This window comes from Emydura macquarii, unplaced genomic scaffold (genome assembly GCF_026122565.2).
Source record: "Emydura macquarii macquarii isolate MOO-44397 ecotype Brisbane River unplaced genomic scaffold, CSIRO-AGI_Emac_v2 contig_1045, whole genome shotgun sequence".
NCBI classification, from domain to species: domain Eukaryota; kingdom Metazoa; phylum Chordata; order Testudines; family Chelidae; genus Emydura; species Emydura macquarii.
The window spans coordinates 1982957-2001722 of record NW_027131182.1 but is presented as its reverse complement, the minus strand read 5'-3'; the positions used below and the strand labels follow the sequence as shown (position 1 = coordinate 2001722).

The 18766-nt window shown below is 45.6% G+C and overlaps 2 protein-coding genes across 3 annotated transcripts in view; both read left to right on the top strand.

The window, feature by feature from the left end:
* Positions 1 to 14529, top strand: part of PSTPIP2 (proline-serine-threonine phosphatase interacting protein 2) — a 65227-nt gene extending 50698 nt beyond the window's left edge. Inside the window, exons 14-15 of one of the 2 annotated variants that reach the window (XM_067545365.1) lie at positions 83 to 140; positions 14426 to 14529. In XM_067545365.1, the coding sequence (XP_067401466.1) occupies positions 83 to 132 (50 nt within the window). In that variant the 3' untranslated portion in view covers positions 133 to 140; positions 14426 to 14529. Of the gene's footprint in view, positions 1 to 82; positions 141 to 512; positions 6000 to 14425 lie in introns of those variants that run through there. The other variant, XM_067545364.1, reaches the window with a different exon arrangement.
* EPG5 (ectopic P-granules 5 autophagy tethering factor) overlaps positions 8603 to 18766 on the top strand; it is a 73860-nt gene continuing 63696 nt past the window's right edge. The window contains exons 1-4 of the mRNA XM_067545363.1: positions 8603 to 8744; positions 14426 to 15364; positions 17354 to 17597; positions 18482 to 18618. Of these exons, the coding sequence (XP_067401464.1) occupies positions 8697 to 8744; positions 14426 to 15364; positions 17354 to 17597; positions 18482 to 18618 (1368 nt within the window). The 5' untranslated portion in view covers positions 8603 to 8696. The remainder of the gene's footprint in view (positions 8745 to 14425; positions 15365 to 17353; positions 17598 to 18481; positions 18619 to 18766) is intronic.

Below are 18766 nucleotides of genomic sequence, written 5' to 3'. Positions count from 1 at the left end.
CTGTTGTAAAGTGCTCTGAGGTCTATGGATGAAAAGTGCTATATAACAGCTAGGTGTTGTTCTTGTGATCTCTGTTTTACAGGTGACCCTGATTATGCTACGATCGATGGTTACAGTTTAATACATCACTAGCGTGAGCTGTAAGTATTTTAATTCGGAGAGGAATTACTTGGGGCCTGCATTAATCCACACCAGTAAGGTGTCGTGCACTGACTGCCTCATAGAGACCCTGAGAGATCCTTAGTGTGTGTTCATGTAGTCCAGTTTCAAACAGTACTATGTCAATGCAACGTTTAGTGCGTGCCAGCAGGGTCCACATGGCTCCTCATCATTTGGTGTTTTAGAAGCCACACTACAAAAGCACTACCCAGTGCAATAGTGGAACAATCGTGCATTGGTTGGGAGAGCGACTGGATGATCTAGCAAGTTGTTTTCCTCCCATCGTTGTTTGATTCTGTCTACATTTCTTTCACTGAAATATTGACTTTTTCAATATCCATCTGCTTCTCTAGGATCTCAAAGCTCCTTGCCCATCAGTACCACTGAGTGCAAGACATTAGTCATCTGATCGACCCGTCAGAGACCGCGTATTCAGTTGCAACTCCTGCATTGGGCACAGTGATACAGCATGGAGCTGTTTCTTCTTTTAAAAAATATTTTGAAATTCTAGGGTAATTATTTTGTATGTTTGGAGGATCCACACAAGGTCCAACAAAATCCCTCTGCCTTCATGATGACAAATGACATGGCCTGATGTCCCGCTTTCGAGGTCCGAAAGGAGGACATTGAAGCTTTGAATAATATTCGCTGATCCATTGGAATCTCCCATATCAATGGGGCGGTGCTAGTGTCCCGGTGTTCTTTGTGATGTGCAAATCTCAACACCGGTCTGGAAGACTCTAAAGGATTTTAAGTAAAAGAAATCTCTTCTCAACATGACGACTGAGAATTCACATGTGCCACCATAGTGCTGCCAATGGGAATCATGTGCAAGGCTTTGGGCATGGTGGAGCGTGCATGTGGCGCACAGGTCGGAGTAAGACCTGCAGCCAGGTTTTGGTCTGTTACACTTGATTTTCATTAGTGTGATGAAGATCATAGCTTGGCCCTAATTGTGGGAGTCCTCATTAGACTGTTGAATCACGGCAACTCGAGAGTTAGAACTCGAGGTATTTATCGGGCTACACTGCGCATTTGCTCCAGGCTAAGCTGTGATGTTGGAAGAAGTTGATTCATATCCTGTCTCTGTCTGTCACACTTCAGGAGCCTGTTTGGATTACACGAATAGTCCATTGACTTCGATAACGAGTTCTTACAAGAGGAAGGTGAACAAGTTATGCCCCTTCAGTAGATATCTATCTCCCTTCCCCTGTTCTACTGTGACTCAGTTCAATACACAACTATCTTTGCAGTTCGGGTTAGGCTGATGCTCTGCTGGTGAACCCCTCCATTCTTCTTGAATAACTGGAGGACACGAGCTGGCCCTCCAGGAAGCAGGGCTTGCCACTGTTCAGCTTCCTGCCACTTTGCAGAATCGGTCGAATGCAGGCTAACTCCAATCAAGCTAATTTGCGTGAGCTGCTGGACTCTTGGGGGCATGGTTTGAACTGGACCCAGAATCAGAACCTTGTGAGGGTTTGCCCATCTGAAGCAACAATTAAGGGATGTTGTCAACTGCTTCTTTTATCGTTTGCTTTCCACTATCTAATACGCTTGGAAATAAAAGAAATAATATTTCCTGGTTGCCTCTTCCTGTCTCCACTTAGCAAACCTCCCTACCCCACCCCTGTTGGAATGCGATCCTGCTCCCATAGCAGTCAGTGGCAGAATTCCCATTTGTTATTAATGATGTGGGGTCTGGGTCTTTAGTTCTACTGAAGCGCAAACTAACCGTGGCTGGCCTGCAAAGATCATTTCCGGACCAGAACTTCCCCAGACTTCATGTCCATCTCCATGGGCTATTACCTGTCTGCTACTCTGATGCAGATGCACAGACACGGATGAAGTCTGCACATTTGTGTGTGGCTCTTCGTGTGAGAGTCTACATGTTTAATTTCTTCTTCTAGACCAACAGGGACGATTCTACATCAAACTGCTTGTTCTTCCTCAGCTTGAGATATGCGCAATTTTGTGGTTGGGGGCATCGACGAACCTCAGGAGCTTTGCTTTGTTTCCTTGTGTGGGAAAGTCCCCAATGTGATAAGTGAGATTTGAATTCTGCCCTGCTATATTTTAATGATCTACATGAAATAGACACGCGGAGAAATATGTTGTCTTATAAAATAAGTCCCTTAAATATCCCGCTATAATTTTATATTGTAGATTATTTTTAAAAAAATGTATAAACATTTCAGAGTTGAGGCTTGCGTGCCGAACGTGTAATTTTATAAGCTCTAAATAGACTTCAATGTGCGAGGAGAGTTTGCTGCTCCTACATGTCAAGGCCTGGACAGAGTGGGTTATATCCAGAAGTACAGTGTGCAGGCAGGAGGCATGGAAGCTTACAGGGCTCTGCCGCTGCACCTTTTTCCTGATCTAACCTCTCCCTGCTCTTTCAGGCCTAGTCCTCCTACATAGCCCTCCCTTGGGATCTCACTCAGCCCACTACTCTTTCAAGTCTCCCCCTCCCACCCCCAAATAGTTCTGTCAATGCTCCTCACAGCTATCCATCTTAAATATTAATTGAGCGTGGGTCATGGCAGAGTGGAGGTGCTGGCCTGTATTGTTTTTCTGCTGGGCCTTGGATGCAAGTTTTCCAATGCAGCACACCTGTCTACTCTTTTCCAGTCCTGGGTCTCCAATGCCATTCTGCCAGTACACCTCAATGCTGACCCTGAGCTTGCTGCGGTATGGATTTCTGCTTTCCTTCCCGTTCTGAAATGTGTAGCCACTAGCACATATATTACGTATATACTCCAGGCAAGACACCTATGGATGTATGGAACTTCATTGGCTGGATCTCCATTTATGATGGCCCATTGGGTGGATTCTATTTTTCTTTTGCCTCAGTTTGGAGTGGGATGGGAGTGGGAAACTGATCCTCCAGGTTTCAGTAAATGCAGGTGAAACCGTGACTTTAATGTGGTTTAAAATGATGATGTAATGCTTGTTGCATTTAAACAGTGGTTCTCACTCTTTTCCCTCTTAGGCCCCCTTCCCATCTAGGTGGGATCCCCTACCCACTTATCAGCATGGGAAGGATCAGATGACTGTGACCCCGACACCTGTTTGTGACAGTCCCCATATCTGTTTCAGTGGTTGCAACCCCCAAGATGAGAACCTCTTATTTAAATGATACCAGAAGCTGATCAAATCTGGATTTCATTTGTAAATCCAGACCACAGAGCATTAAAGAAACAAAAGTGCAGTTTAGAAAATACATCATTTATTGTTACAAATGTACAGAAGACTAGATGTTCAGTAGTACCATCTAGCTTGTTTCATCAGTTGTTCTCAAAGTGCTTTAAAAAGGGGATCAGTATCACCATCCCCATTTGACGGGGGGGAAACTGAGGCGTAGCAACTTGACTGCAGTCACCCAGCAGCTCATTCGTAGAGACAGAATTAGAACCTAGATCTCCTGAGTCCTAGTCCTGTAGTCACTCCACTTGGCCACACAGCCTCATTTTATGAGATTTAGAATTGGTACAGAGCTTTATGAGTAGTGACCAAATATTCCTTCCATCTAAAAGCTGTAGAAAGGGAATTGACCCCAGATCTCCAGGTGGGACCTTTCCTTCGAGATTACTAGGGGTGGAGGTATTGTAAGGTCAGGGCCATAGTGTAACGTTAATACTCGGAAACATATTGTACAAGAACCTTCTTTTCTTTGCTGGGATTCCCAAGCTGGCTCAGGGCAGTAGATGGTTTTATTTTGTTTCGTGCCTAAAAAATTGCTACTCAGCAACTTTCCAAGTGGTGCACAGGGTTTTAGGCACATGACTTGCAGTAACTTTAATGGAAGTCATGCAGCTAAAGTCACATGCATAACTTGAAAAATGGAGGGGTTAAAGTGAAGCCCCATGTCAGTCGTCCAAAGCGTCTGATGAACCTAACTCAGTCCTGGGGAGTGGGGAGAGCGCTTGGTTACTTATTTAGTTGATTGAAATAAATGCAGCAGGCTCCAATTACGAAGTGCTTTTCAAAAGGGTCTTTTCAGTTCAGAGTGAAGTTCATCACAGGGCAACGTCATGAACTTTTGAAATGTGGATTACTTCACTGTGTTTGCTCTCTGATTTAAAGAAGCCAGTCCTGAAAGTGAAAGTACAAATATTCTCCCCAGGCAACCTTAAACTGAAAGCAAGCAAGCTGTTCCCAAAAATAAAGGTTTACCTGCCACACTCCCCCTCTGAGTTGTGTCCTAGAGAGTGTCTAAAAGCACTTCAAAATCAATAGGTCAATACTCCCTAGATAAAAGAGGAAGGGTTAGAGCCAATAGCAACACAATATGGAGTTCAGGTTTTCAGGACGTGAAGGCTGTATGAGGGTGGAGTTAGGCATGTAGAAATACTTTCCTTTCTAGCCTGATGTTTTCAGTTTCTGAAGGAGCCTGGGAAAGGCACACCATTTCAAACTGCAAAATTTTAATGATAAAAATGACAAGGGTGATCAATGCCAGTAGATATTGTAAAAGCTTTTTATTGTTGTGATTAGGGCAATCGTATGTAAAAGTATGGAGGCAAATTTGGAAAAATACTTGAATGAATTTATTCAGAGATTAGTACAACTGGGCTAAAGTGAAACTTCACAAGCAAGTGGTAGAAGGGAGGTTTCAATCTGGGGCCACAGAATTCCGTCAGCCAACATCCCCCATCCCTGCCACTGCAGTAGGAGGCAGAGTTACAAGTGTTACATCATCAGAAAAAACTCTCAATGGATAATTATGCTCCCAAAGCATGAGATTTGCTAGCTGCTTGTGGAAACAGTCCATTTTCTACAAATTAAGCCTTTTGTGAATGTTGTGCTGCATTTTTCTGTGCACTTGCAGCACAGAGACTGCTGAGTTCTATACTAAAGCTGTTAACCGAATGAAAAGAGAATTTAAACTCATTTGGAAACTAAGGCAAAAACTCTTATCTGAACCGCAAATTGCTATTGCATCTTTGGTACTCGGTGTGTGAATTCTTATGGACACCAGTAGAATTCCCACTGCAATGCAGAATCTAAAACAGAGACCTGCAGGGCAGGTAAGTGATCTGTAGTGTGTGACCCAGATGGAGAGAATGTTAGTTAGTGGCAATAAAAACTTTAGGGTATCTTAGCTGTTGCGGTACAGAAAAGGACATCAGTTAATGTGTCACAAAGACATCACTCACCACTGCAGTAGAGGAGAGAAAAAAAGCTTGAAGGAAGTTTGTGGAAGTTATTTTTGCTTATGTTTGTCTATCTTTAGTTGGCTTCCTAACCAGGATTTTGGCCCAATGACAAAAGACACTAACACGCCATATCCCTCAAAGACTCCATCCAAGGTCTTTGAATTATACCTGTTGCATGCAGGGCTCGGATTTTAAGGCCTTGTGTCCATAGACCTTGCTGCAGAGTTTAGGAACCACATATACTTAGATTAACGTGCGCCGGAAAACCATTTGGTTGGTCGTTGTGGCTGGGTCCACTTCTGTTGGAATGGTGGTGAGAGGGGAAGAAATGTGCTGCCCAGTAAGAGAACAACATACTGTCTCATCGCCTGGAAAATGCAGCCGAACAGTTCGTTTGCAGAGAGTTCCTTACAAAATACTTGTGCAGAACTGATTTTTGTTAATAGAAAACAAAACGAGTCCTGGCTGGTAAATTATCTGTGTGGTGAGATTTGTCTGTGCTGAGTAAGATGTGCACTGCTATAAATGATAACAAATGGGTGCTGAATGGGCTGCTTTGTCATGAGTTGTGCGTTTTATTGGATTATTTTTTGTAAATTTGAATGATCTCTGTCATGTTAATTAAGAGCTAGCAGTTTTTTGTTAACATTGTTCTGAATATTTAATAAAATGTCCTTGATACGTGTCTGTCTGAAGTTGTTCATCTTTTATCAAGGTGATCAAAACTCCGTTTGTCTAGTGTAGCCTGTCAGCTTGCCTGTGTGTGCTGTTGAAGGACAAGGCGTATATGCAGTTGCTAGGGCATAAGAACGGCCTTACTGGGTCAGACCAATGGTCCACCTAACCCAGTATCCTGTCTTCCGGCAGTGGCCAATGCCAGGTGCTTCAGAGGGTAATCAGCAATGGATCCATCCCCTGTCATCCACTCCCAGCTTCTGGCAAGCAGGAACACTCACAGCATGGTGTTGCATCCCTGCCCATCCTGATTAATAGCCATTGATGGACTTATGCTCCAGGAACTTATCTAGCTCTTTTTTGAACCGTGTTATTGTTTTAGCCTTCACAACATCCACTGGCAAAGAGTTTCACAGGTTGAGAGTGCATTGTGTGAAGAAGTACTTCCTTTTGTTTGTTTTGCTGCCTATAAATTTCAGTGGGTGACTCCTAGTCCTTGTGTTATGAAAGAGTAAATAACATTTCCTTAATCACTTTCTCCAGTCAACATTTTATAGACTTCTATCTCATCGCCCCTTTGGCACTTTTCAGCTTGGAAAAGAGATGACTATCTTTTAAATCTCTTCTCCTACGGAAGCTGTTCCCTTCCCCTAATCATTTTTGTTGCCCTTCTCTGTACTTTTTCCAATTCCACTATACTTTTCTTTGAGAGAGGGTGACCAAATGTGCACGCAGTATTCAAGCTGTGGGCGTACCATGGATTTATATAGAGGCAATATGATATTTTCTGTCTTATCTATCCCTTTCCTGGTGGTTCCTAGCATTCTGTTAGCTTTTTTGACTGCTGCTGCACACTGAGCGGATGTTTTCAGAGAACTATCCACAATGACTCCAAGATCTCTTTCTTGAGTGATAACAGCTAATGTAGATCCCATCATTGTGTATATATAGTTGGAATTATGTTTTCCAATGTGCATTACTTTGTATTTATCAACATTGAATTTCATCTGCCATTTTGTTGCCCAGTCACCCAGTTTTGTGAGATCCCTTTGTAACTATTTGCAGTCTGCTTTGGACTTAACGATCTTGAGTAGTGCTGTGTCATCTGCAAATTTTACCATCTTACTATTCATTCCTTTGCCCAGATCATTTATGAATTTGTTGAACAATATTGGTCCCAGTACAGACCCCTGACGGACACAACTATTTACCTTTCTTCATTCTGAAAAGTGACCCTTTATTCCTACCCTTTGTTTCCTATCTTTTAACCAGTTTCTGATCCATGACAGGACTTTCTCTCTTAGCCCATGATAGTTTACTTTGCTTAAGAGCCTTCAGTGAGGAACCTTGTCCTATTTGTAAACCAGAGAATGGGCGGGCTTGCGCTAAAGGCACTGGGGGTGGGCATCAGGGAGTGGGCGGGCACTGCTAAAGGCCCCTCCCCCAACCTAAGGGGAGGAGCCACTGAGCCCGGAATACAACTAATTACTGGGGACAACTAATGAAAAAAACAGGAAGGGGCATGAGGGTCACAGGGTCAAACTGCTCCCGGAAGGTGTCAAGGGAGCCAGGTGAGGGACCTTGTCAAAGGCTTTCTGAAATTCTAAGTACACTATATCCACTGGATCACCTTTTGTCCCCATGTTTGCTGACCTCCCTCAAAGAAGTCTAGTAGAGTGGTGAGGCATGATTTCCTACAAAAGCCATGTTGACTCTTCCTCAACAAATTGTGTTCATCTCTGTGTCTGATCATTCTGTTCTCTACTACAGTTTCAACCAATTTGCCTGGCACTGAAGTTAGGCTTACCGGCCTGTAATTTGCAGGATTGCCTCTGGAACCTTTTTTAAAATTGGGTGTCACCTTAGCTATCCTGCAGTCATCTGAAACAGAAGCTGGTTTACGTGACAGGTTCCATACCACAGTTAGTAGTTCTGCAATGTCACATTCTGCGTTCTTTCAGAACTCTTGGGTGGATACCGGCTGGCCCCGGCGACTTATTTCTGTCGATCAATTTGTTCCAAAACCTCCTCTAATGACACCTCCCGCTGGAGCAGTTCCTCAGCTTTGTCGCGTAAGACGAAGGGCTGCGGGGTGGGAATCTCCGGGACCCGTGGCGGGAATGGCGGTGGTGGTGATGTGGTTGGCAGGGATGCTGGCGCGTATTGATGGGGGGGTGTGACGGGGCTGTTGGCGATGCCAAGGGCAGGGGCAGGTGTTGGTGGGGCGCTAGGGGGCTGGCAGGGCGCCGCAGTGGGGGGGCTGAGGTGTCGACGGGGGTGGCACTGGCTGGAGTGGGGCCCAGCAGCAGTGCTGGGGTGGGCGTCACGGTGGGAAAGTGGCCCCGCAGGGGCTGGGAATGGTGGCGGTGGGGAGGGCAGGAGCTGGAGGGCATGCTGGGGGGCTGGCTGGGCCCTGGAGGAGGGTAACAGTGAGGGCTGGGTGGGTGGGTAGGGCCAGCGCTGAGCTAGGTCCCAGCTGTCTGGCTTTGCTGCCCTGCCGCCGCCTTGGGCAGCGCTAGGGGGCGCTGGGGGGAGGGGGGGAGGGGGCGATCCGCGTTCCCTGCTGGGAAGGAATGTGTCCCTCCTCGCATACCATGGCCGCCGCGGCGCTGATTGGCGGAGAGGCCGGTCATGTGACCCGCCCCCTGCTCTGCGGGCGAGCTGCTTCCGGGGTGGGGGCGACGAGCTGCTCGACGAGCGCCGGGGATGGCGGAGGCCGCGCGCCCCCCGCGCAGGGCGCGGCCCAAGGCCAAGGTAGGGGCGCGGCGCGGCGAAGGGTTTGGGACGGCTCCTCCCGCTGGGCCCCGGGAGGGGGTCGGAGCCTCGCTCCAGCCAGCGGGCGCCGGTCCGGCCACCACCGCCCCCCTCCCCCCCCCGGTCCTGTCCGCTGGGGCCCGGCGGCACCTGTGGGTCGGGGCCGCTCCCTGGAGCCGCGGCTCGGCGTGTCGCTTCGCTGGGGGCCGGCGCGCGCTGGGAACCGCCGCGGAGTGTTGCTTCTATCCCCCCCCAGCTACCCCCTGCTCCGTCCTCCCCGCCCCTAGCCCCCGGCGGCAGCCTCCGTCTCCGTCCCCCGCCGCCTGTCTTCCGCTGCCCCTGGGGTCGGGTCTGTCCCTTGCGCTGTCCGGGGCCCACGCGTGATTTTCTCGGGCCTAGGACAAACTTGTGACACGGCCCCCCCCCACACACACATCACAGCCCCTCAGCCCACACCTACCATCTCATCAGCTGTCACAAAGCTTTTCCTCACGGTAACGGGGGTTGCGGCCTGAGCCGGTCCGGGTAAAGTGAACCCATTCCCCCCCCCCCCCCCCATGTGGGAGTCCTGGCGCTGTCCCCCGCCCGTGCCAGGCGCAATGGGGCCCTAGCCTGGCTGGTCTCTCGCCGCTGCCTTTATTCATATTTAAAGACTGATCAAGCCCACTTTGGCGCTTAGGATTGAGCGGCTCCCCTGGTGTGGTCACCTGGTGCATATCCCACCTGACATAGCCGTGACAGCCTTTACTATCGATAACAAATAACTCGGGTTGTGGGCCCTCCTCACTCATGGCTTTGCCTGAGGATCTTGGCTCTCATTCAGAGTCCTCTCTCTTTCTTTCCTTACCGATTAAATAGCAGCTTTCTTCAGTCACTGAAAAAATGATCCCATAATTCTTGTTGAAAGCAGCTTGAACTTTTGCTCGAAATTGTTTGGTTGCTGATGTTTTGATCAAATTTATAAGGAGGCTTGCATTAACAGGTGATTGAATTAAAGGGAAGTGTGATATTTTATTTTTGTATAGCACTTTTTATTGCAAAATCTTTAGCAAACTGACACGAAACTGGAATTACGTCAGTCACTTCTGGGGTGGAGCATTGTAGCTACTCAGTTGCATATAGCAACACATGAAAACAGCATAGGACAAGAGTCTTAATACCTCTTCTGGTTAAAACTGCAGCCATGTGTAGCGCTGGCTCTGAAATATCCAAAATATGAAGCCACCTGGGACAAGGTGTATCATGCCTGAAAAAGCCAGTATTTCTGTTCACATTTCAAACATACAACTGTCTACATACCTTAGCTTTTTAATCATGTTGTAGATGAGCTCTGGGCTTCCAGCAGTTTGCATGTGAAGATGCTAAAACAAACTAATCTGTCTACGCTTTCATTTGCTTGCTGTTAATCCTCACCCATAGCTGACATTGTGATCTAAATCATCATCATCTTGCTTTGGATGTAAGTCTCAAGGATTGCACACACTCCTCCTCATGCAGCTGTCCCTTTCCATTGATGTAATAAACTGTAGTGCATGGATAAAACCAACTATCAGACCCAAGTGTCAACCACTGCCAAGAGCTCTTACCCTACTGCAGAGAAAATGTGAGTTGGAGAAAGGACCAGAAACCAGAGCTGAGAAAAATAACCATTCTACCATCTTTGTCTGAATTCAGCCTCCTTGCACACTCAAAACAGTGAATTCCAGACCACTATTCGTGAAAGAGATTCATTTCTCTCATGGTCACTGAAAGCCACTGAAAAGCAACTGGCCTGCTAGTAGTGGGAGTTATCAATGCCTCCTTCAGAGAAGGTGATCCCTCCCAAAGAATGTGATAGTTAAGGTTCAGATTTTGTCACAGTTATTTTTAGTAAAAGTCACGGACAGGTCACGGGCAATATGCAAAAATTCACAGAAGCCTGTGACTTGTCTGTGACTTTTACTAAAAAATAACATGGTGGTAGCTGGGAGCTACCGAGTGGTAAGGAGGGGGCGCAGGAGCTGGGAGCGGCGGGGCCTGCCACCTGTTCCAGGTTCTCCCTGCAGTGGCAGAGGGTCCCCAGGGCTCTGAAGTCCTCCTGCTGCCCATGGCTTGGAGCTGCGGGGCCCACCGCCTGCACCGGCTCTGAGCTCCAGGCTGTGTGGTTCCCCCGCATGGCTTGGGGCGGTGGGGGGGGACACGTCTGCGAGCTCTAGGGCCCCCTGCCATCAGCTGCTGTGGGTGGTGGGGACCCTGTAGCTCAGAGCCCCGGAGCTCTGAGATCTCCCCACTGCCTGTAGCTCAGAGCTGTGGGATCTCTGCCAGTGACGGTAGCTCAAAGCCAGGGGGATTCCACTGCCTGTCCTGGCGGGTACTAGCAGAGATTCCTGACATCTGTGTTGGCTTGGAGCTGCAGGGTCTCTGTTGCCCGCACTGCTGGGAATCCCTGCTGCTTGCTCTAGTGGACAGCAGCAGGACCTCTGCAGCCCATGGTGGCTCGGAGCTGGAGCGTCCCTGCCGTGGCTGAGAGCTGCTGCTCCTCTTCCTTCCACCCTTCGCCCCCCCCAACTCCGGGACCCTTCCCGCCTCTGGTGACTGAGAGTTCCGGTTCCTGCAGCTCCCAGAAGCTGAAAAGGATAATTTCATGGAGGTCTCTAGAAGTCACGGAATCTGCGGCTTCTGTGACCTCTGTGACAAAATCTTATCCTTAGTGATAGTCCATATAGTTCTTAAGAAATAAACACTTAATGTAGACAGTCTCTCCAGCTACTGCTCTGTCTTCAGACTTCTCTTTTAACACCATTACATGATAATAACAACCAAACTCCAACAACTCTTGGCATTCACTATCGTCCCGCAGCTTTACACAATAATTTTTCAGATCAGAGCATGTCGCTAGTCATTCTCTAGCAGTACTAGTGGGTATGGCTATGGCTATTGGTCTATAGTACTTGCTGTCTCTTATCCAAAGTGGTGCTGACCTGATCCCAAGACCTAATTGGAACTATCAGCGAAGTGCTATAGTGGTTCCTGTTTACCCTTTCAAACAGGACTACTTATAAGAGTTATGATGAACAACTATTCCTAATCAGTTCACTTGAGCCCTCCCATGTGGTGATCTGCAGGGGGTTTCCTGTTCCCCTCTTCTTCAATGGCTGAGACCATTTTGGAGAGATTGAGAGACCCTGGACTGCTTTGCCAGCAATTGGCTGATGATTCACTGTTCTGTCTCCTGTTTGCGCGATACATTTTGAGCCATCACAGATGTATCAATGCCTCCAAAAAGTTAGCATATGGATGAAAAACAGCTGTGGTTCTGTTTGAACCTAATCAACACTGAAGTAATGGTGGGGAATGGGGAAACCCTTTGAGGTGATAAACAAAACACAGCCCTCCCCTTTCATCAAAGGCATCTTCTGTCTATTCATCAAGCTGATATTGAGTCTTGGGGTTTTTCTGAACTCATTACTAATTTTGGATACCACACCCAGGAAGCAACAACGACAGGACATACATTATTTCACCTCTAGCTTGCCAGGAAATTACAAGCTGCCTTCCTTGATGAGATGATAGCTAGTGATCTCTGTGTTGATCATCTGTTTTTCCATTCATAACCTGCTGAACCTGCTGAATAAAAATAGCCCACAAATATCTAATAAGAAGAATGTTAACCAACTCACTCTGCTTTCTGTGGAAATAACCATATCTTCCTGTCTTGTGTTATGGATGTCTCTTCACTGCTGTAATCTGTTGTTTTATTGCAGTACAGCCTGGAGGCCTGTCTGCATTGTGCTAGGCACTGTACAAAAACAATGAAAAGTTTACACTCAGAGTATAAGAAGAGAAACAACAGGTGTTATGTCTTTATTTGAATTTAGAGCCTGATCCTGTGGTCCTTATCCAGATGAAATTTCTATTGAGATTGTAGAATTTTTACCCGGGTGAGGGAGAAATGTCAGACTCCATGGACTCTGCTGGGGATTTCACTATCAATTTTAGGGGAAGGTGCTCAGATATGGTGGTGATGGGCAGCAGTATAAAATGCTAACAGAAGATAAGGGTTGTTTCACTTGAATAAGGCCTGCAAGATAGTGCTTTGGATTTTAAGCATCAAAGAGCATGGGAAATTGTCTTATTTTTCCATGAGGTCCAGACTAATGATCCTATAGAAAGAAGTGAACAGGAGATGTGGTGTCCAAAAGCAAATAAAATATATTGCCATTTTGTAAGGAAGCTGCGAGCATATGTGTTTAATGGGAGGTTGAGAACAAATGTGCTAGGTTAGCTGGGGCCTTGATGTCAGTTGTTGTGCTTTATAAGGCAGAACCACACAGTCAGCTGCTCTGCTAGGAAATGTGAAATTGTCAGTAAATGTTCAGAACTTTACTTCTTTGTTACTTGCTTCAGCCTTTTTCCAGTGTGGAGCAGGGACTGAGATGTCTTCATTGGTTCCCTCTCTGGCTTTTGTCATATGATGATTTTGGAGGTCTGTTGCATAATACAGGAAATTAGAGCAGTATAAACTAAATTTCCTGCTATTTTCTCAGTGCTGCTCTCATTTAGTCTTCTGAACTCTGGATTCTAGCTATTTACACAGGAGACCTTGTATCAAATCCTGGTTATATTGTCAGAATGGTGTGATCATTCCGCATGCTTGTGCTTTTGGTGAGGAAGTAACACAAATACACTGTTACCGTTTAGCTGTTTGGCTCCTCACAAAATAACCACCCCTATTTATTAATAGCTAATGTTAACTAAAAAGGGAATAATCAACTTAAAATTCACATCTCTCTCATTTTCATCAGCTTTTCCGTTTTTCCAAGTAACACAATTCCTAGTGAAACTGCTAATTTCTAGTTTATGGATTGCATCACAGGGTCGATGTTTGTTACTTGCAATGTATCAGCTGAAAGGTGTTGTGAAAATAAGCTCTTCCGGAATTGAAGACCATTAGACAAGTATCCATGAAACTAAAAACACGTTCCAAAGTATTTATACTGTGGTAGAGTCAGGTTTCAATCAAAGATCAGGGCCCCATTGTTTTACTCATTTGTACAGCACATAGCACAAAGACAGTCTGGGCCCCAGAATGCTGACAGTTTTTCATAAAACAACACTGTGGGCATCATTCCAGTGCATGAAAGCAGGGAAGTGAAACTGACAGATCAGTTTGGCTGCTGTCTTTTGGGACCTGGGTGTGGGGAAAGAGGGAAGCTGAAGACTGAGGTGTGTCAGGTATGGTGGTGTCTGAAAGTTACAGCTTGCATAGTTTCTCTCATGCTTTGTATTAACTCTCACACTTGCTTCCCAAATGAGACTTTGAGTAAGAAAAAGGGAAATTCAAAAGACACGAAATAAATAGAGGAACACAAACTGTTTAAAAATGGATCATGTGCAGTGTTTGGTGCCTTTGACATGTCCACATGGCCAGTAGACATCTGATGAATTCTACTAAACACAGAGCACATTTTAAATACCTTAGCATTTGTGGATTAAGTGAAATGAGGGGCCTAGTAACTGCAGCTGGCTTTCCAAGTATACTTATTCCACGTCAACATGAGAGTTGAAATGTGCATTTATTTCTTAGCTTCATAACTATGGAAATTAGTCTGGTAATGTAAGCTTTAAGTACATGCTGATTTTTTTTGTTGCTCATTTATTATGTCAATTTCCTGATACCTTGTCTGTTCTTTCTTTTCTAGGAAAAGAAGAAAAAACGTAGTGAAGAGCCTCAGAAGCAGGGCTTGGGTGAGGTCTTTCTCCCCAACAAAGTTAGAGATGAAGAGGTGTCTTCTCAATCTAGTGAAGTGCAGGTGGAGCATCCTGAAGTGTTTACAGAGATTCAGCTCAGTGATGAAGTAGAGGATGGAAAAAATGTGAATGATATGTGTGATATTCCCTTGACTTCTTTAACCTTGGCAGATGAAGGATCCCAAACAGCTATGCTAGAACCTCTAACACAAGGAGAAGAATTCAGAGCTGGTCTCTTGCATGAGAAATGCAGGGGAAGGCCTGAGGAAGATGGTAGAAATAAATTGGACAAACCCCAGAACGTTATGGAAGTTGCTAATCAATCAGCAAACTCTGGCATAGCAGAAAGCACCTTTAAATGCAGTGCTGCTTGCACTCAGTCACTGATGGGAATTGTACAGGACAGAGGAACTGAGCAGGTACAAGAGGCTACAAATCCTGTTCTTTCTTTAGAGGCACACCCTGTGCTGTCTCAGCTCTCTAATGAAGCCAAAGAGCGTGCTCAATACTCTGGGTTGAAAACTTTGTATCCTGATTTATCGGCTGAATTGTCCCAAGAGAGACTGAGCATGGTCGCAGTAAAGCCACTGTTACACAAGGAGAGGCTGTATCCAGAGATTCTGTCTGAGCCAGAACTAGTGCCATTTACCAAAGAGCAGCTGAAAATCTTTGAGCCGTGTTCGTGGCTGGAGAATGTTGATTCCTACGTGGAGGAGTTTGAGAGCATTGCTCATCAGGATAGACATGAGTTTCATGAATTGCTTCTGAACTATTGGCGCTGTAGGAAGCAGCTCTTGCTGGCTCAGGCTGAGCTACAGGCCATGACATCAAATTGCCAAAGTGCCAGGGACAGGTTATGGACTTTTAAGGAGGAACAGCAATCTGTCAAGGTGGTGTAACTGAAGTTGTTTTTGACCATGGCTACGCTATGATCCCAGTCATGTGCTTTGCTGAATGTGTGTGTGCTGTATTTAAGATGGCTTGTACAGAAAGATTTATTTGCCTTGGATGATGTCTTTTTTTTTTTTTTTTCCCTGTTCAAAGGAAAATAAACTGCTTAAGTCAAGTTCATTACATAGAAATACTTATTCCACTGAATCCTTGATTTAAACTTGTAACCAATATAGTGCAGTGCAGTCTCTCTTTGTGTGAGCTCTGATGTACTAAAATTCCTGTATGCAGTGAATTGGAATAAAAGTTCCAATGCACTGCAGTGTGAAAACTGGAATTCAGCTTAGAATGATCTTCTGCTGATAGTGATATATTTCATTATGGTGCCAGTACTGTCCCTCCTCCTTTCCTGGGTGTGGATGACCCCATATACAATATCCCTGGTACAGTGGTTCTGGAAGGATTTGAGGATGCTATGCAGCAGCCTGGTTATTTGGAGCAAGGGGACTAAGGGATAGATCCACTTCCATTGGTGGCTGTTTCCTGCATGCAGCACAGAGATTTGTTACTTCAGGGCTGCAGGTGCAGGCACAATATCTTTGGGCTTGGCTATGCTGCACTGCAGTGTAAATTACAGGGGTGTGCATTGCAGAGCACACCAAAGTGTTGCACTGTGACTATCCTGTGTGGATGCTGTTCGTGTGAAAAGAAGGTACCTATTTCATATTAACATAGCCCTTTTTGCAAGAGGATTACGTTACTGCCAACTAGGTACCTTCTAGTTCGCACCAGCAGCCTCAATGTGGGGCAGTTAGAATGCAACACTTCGGCGCGCTTTGCAATTTGCACCCCTATAGTTCACACTGCTGTGCACTGTAGACATGGGCTTTGTAGCTCTGCAGTTGTCTCATGGGGAAAGATTCTTTTGCCAATGTCCCAGGGAGAACCCTTGATATTCCAACTGTGTGCTGACTTGCAGGATTTGGTCTTATAAGGCCCTATCTTCAACTAGGAAAAATCGGAGATATTCAGCAGTGGTGGAAGGCCGTAGTCAGTGTAGATGTTCTTACCACTGTCTGATCCTGCCCCAAGCAAGTTTAGATACTAAGAATGCCTAAGACCTATCTATCTGACGACTCCCACAGTTGCTCCCATGAGTTGAGCTTCATGGCTTGTGAATTCCAAGTCCAATTTTTCCTACACCTCCTAGTGTAAAGTACTGCATGTGGTGTGAACGATTTTCAAACCAAATTTTCTAAGTGTGTGCTTTGAAGTTTAGTTGCATGGCTGAATGAAACAGTGTCATGGGCAGAATGGAACGATGGCTTCACTGTATTAAAGAACATTGGGTGAGGTGAGGAAAGACTCCAATCAATGACTTGATTTGCAGTTTGAGGAAAGTCATTTCATTGCTTGGTAAGTCTGGATAATTTTAAAATATATTGTGGCAAATTGATGTTATGTGGGCTGGAGTCTAGAAAAATACTCCACTTACCTTCTTTTTAAGCCACAAGATGTACCCAAGTATCAGGGTCTGTGTGGAAATTCTTTGTATGTTTTATTATATGCATTTTAAGACTAGACAGGACCAAGGCTGTGAGGCAGGTGTGCTCTACTGGTTTGGTGTGAGGATGAGAGTCAAGAGACCTGATTTTATTCTCACTTCTGCCATTGACTCACTGTGTGATCTTGGGCAAGTCACTTAAACCCAAATTTTCAAAAGCAGTCTCTGATTTTATGTATTTGAGGGGTTTACAGGACCTGATTTTTCAGAGGTGCTAGGCACTCATCAGCTCCATTGCTCAGCACCTCTGAAAATCAAGTTGGACATCTAAATTCAGAATCTGCTTTCAAAAATATATCTTAACCAATGGGGAAACAGAGGCTATCTGAGAATAATGTTGCTGAACCGCCTTTATAAAGAGCTTGGAAATCTGTGTAAGTGCAGATTTTTTTTTAACACTTTAAAATAATTATTCTCTTTGCAGGGTATCTGTGCAGATCAGTGCCAAGTATCTGGCTGCCATCGCTACCAGGTAGTAGAGATGAATGAAAGTGTGTTGGGGGAACTAAAGAGGCTGTTTGAAGCCAAAGCGGAGCACGTGCATCAGACGCTGGTGTTGCACTCGTATACGTCAGTGTTGTCCCGCTTGCAGGTGGAGTCTTATATCTATGGATTACTCAATAGCTCATCCCTGCTGAGATCTGTGGCTGTTCAGCAACAAGAACAAGGTGTGTCCCCGATTTGGGTTTCCGCCTCTGATGTCCATAGCATGCAGAATACTACACCTGAACTTTCACTCTGCAGTTCTGTGTGTGGATATGCATTGTAGAGGAACCTTCCTTCAACACCCAAAACGAGGGGGAGTACACGAAACCCCAGTCCCTCAAAAGCACCCTGAATTTCTCATCTCAGTCTCATGGAGCATAGACATATTGCAGAAGTCTTAAGCTTATTCTAGAAGCAGTTTGCAAAAATGTCTCCTGCTGTCTGATCTCTGCAGTGCCACTGGCATTGCCTGTGTTGAAAAAATATTTTAGGGTACATCTACACTGACAGCGGCAAATTTGCCGCCAGATTGATTTATCCGGATCGATTGAGTGGCAGTGAAGACCCGCTCAACCAATCCAGAAGTCGATTTAATAAAACCACCTCCCCAAAAAGCATAGCGCTGCGTCGACGGCTTTGCATTTCCTGTCGGCGCAGCGCAGTGGAGATGACATGCTAAAAGGAAGTTACGAAGTCGACGGGAGTTAGGCAAGCTACTCTGTGTAGTTTGCGTAACTCCCGTCAACTGCTGCTGAATTTCTCCGGCAGCGTAGACCAGGCCATAGTTTTGTGTGCAGGATGTTTGCAGAAGGGAGGCTTTACCTTAGAGTAACAGACATTTTTATATCAAAGCTGCTATTTAGTGATTGATAAGATGTTTTTAAAAAACTATTTAATGTCTTAGTTTTAGAAAGTAGTAGAGTCTTTGTTTGGATTTAATCATATACATATAAAGGACAAAGGCAAAATTTTCTATAGAACCCCCAAAGCCAGGAGGGCATAGTTAGCATAGCAGGGCTCTCAGAGTGAGCGGCATGAGAGCCCTAATTCTGTTTCTAATTCACAGCTTCTAAGCAGTCAGAAACCCTTTCCTCGGACTTGGGGCACCTGAAGGAATGTGTCAGCATTCTTTTTGGTTTCACGCGCAGAGTTATCGAAGATACTCCGTTCCAGAGTGACCTCCTCCTGTGGCTGCAAAGGCTGGTAAGGGAGAAGCGTGTGCAGTAACTGCTGTTTATTAAAATTAACTGAATTGGTCCCAGCAGCCATTCTTGGAAACATCACCACTGCTCTTCTTTGGTGTCCTGGGTGAAAAGAATTTGGTGGTTTCATTCTGGTTCTTAGCAGACAA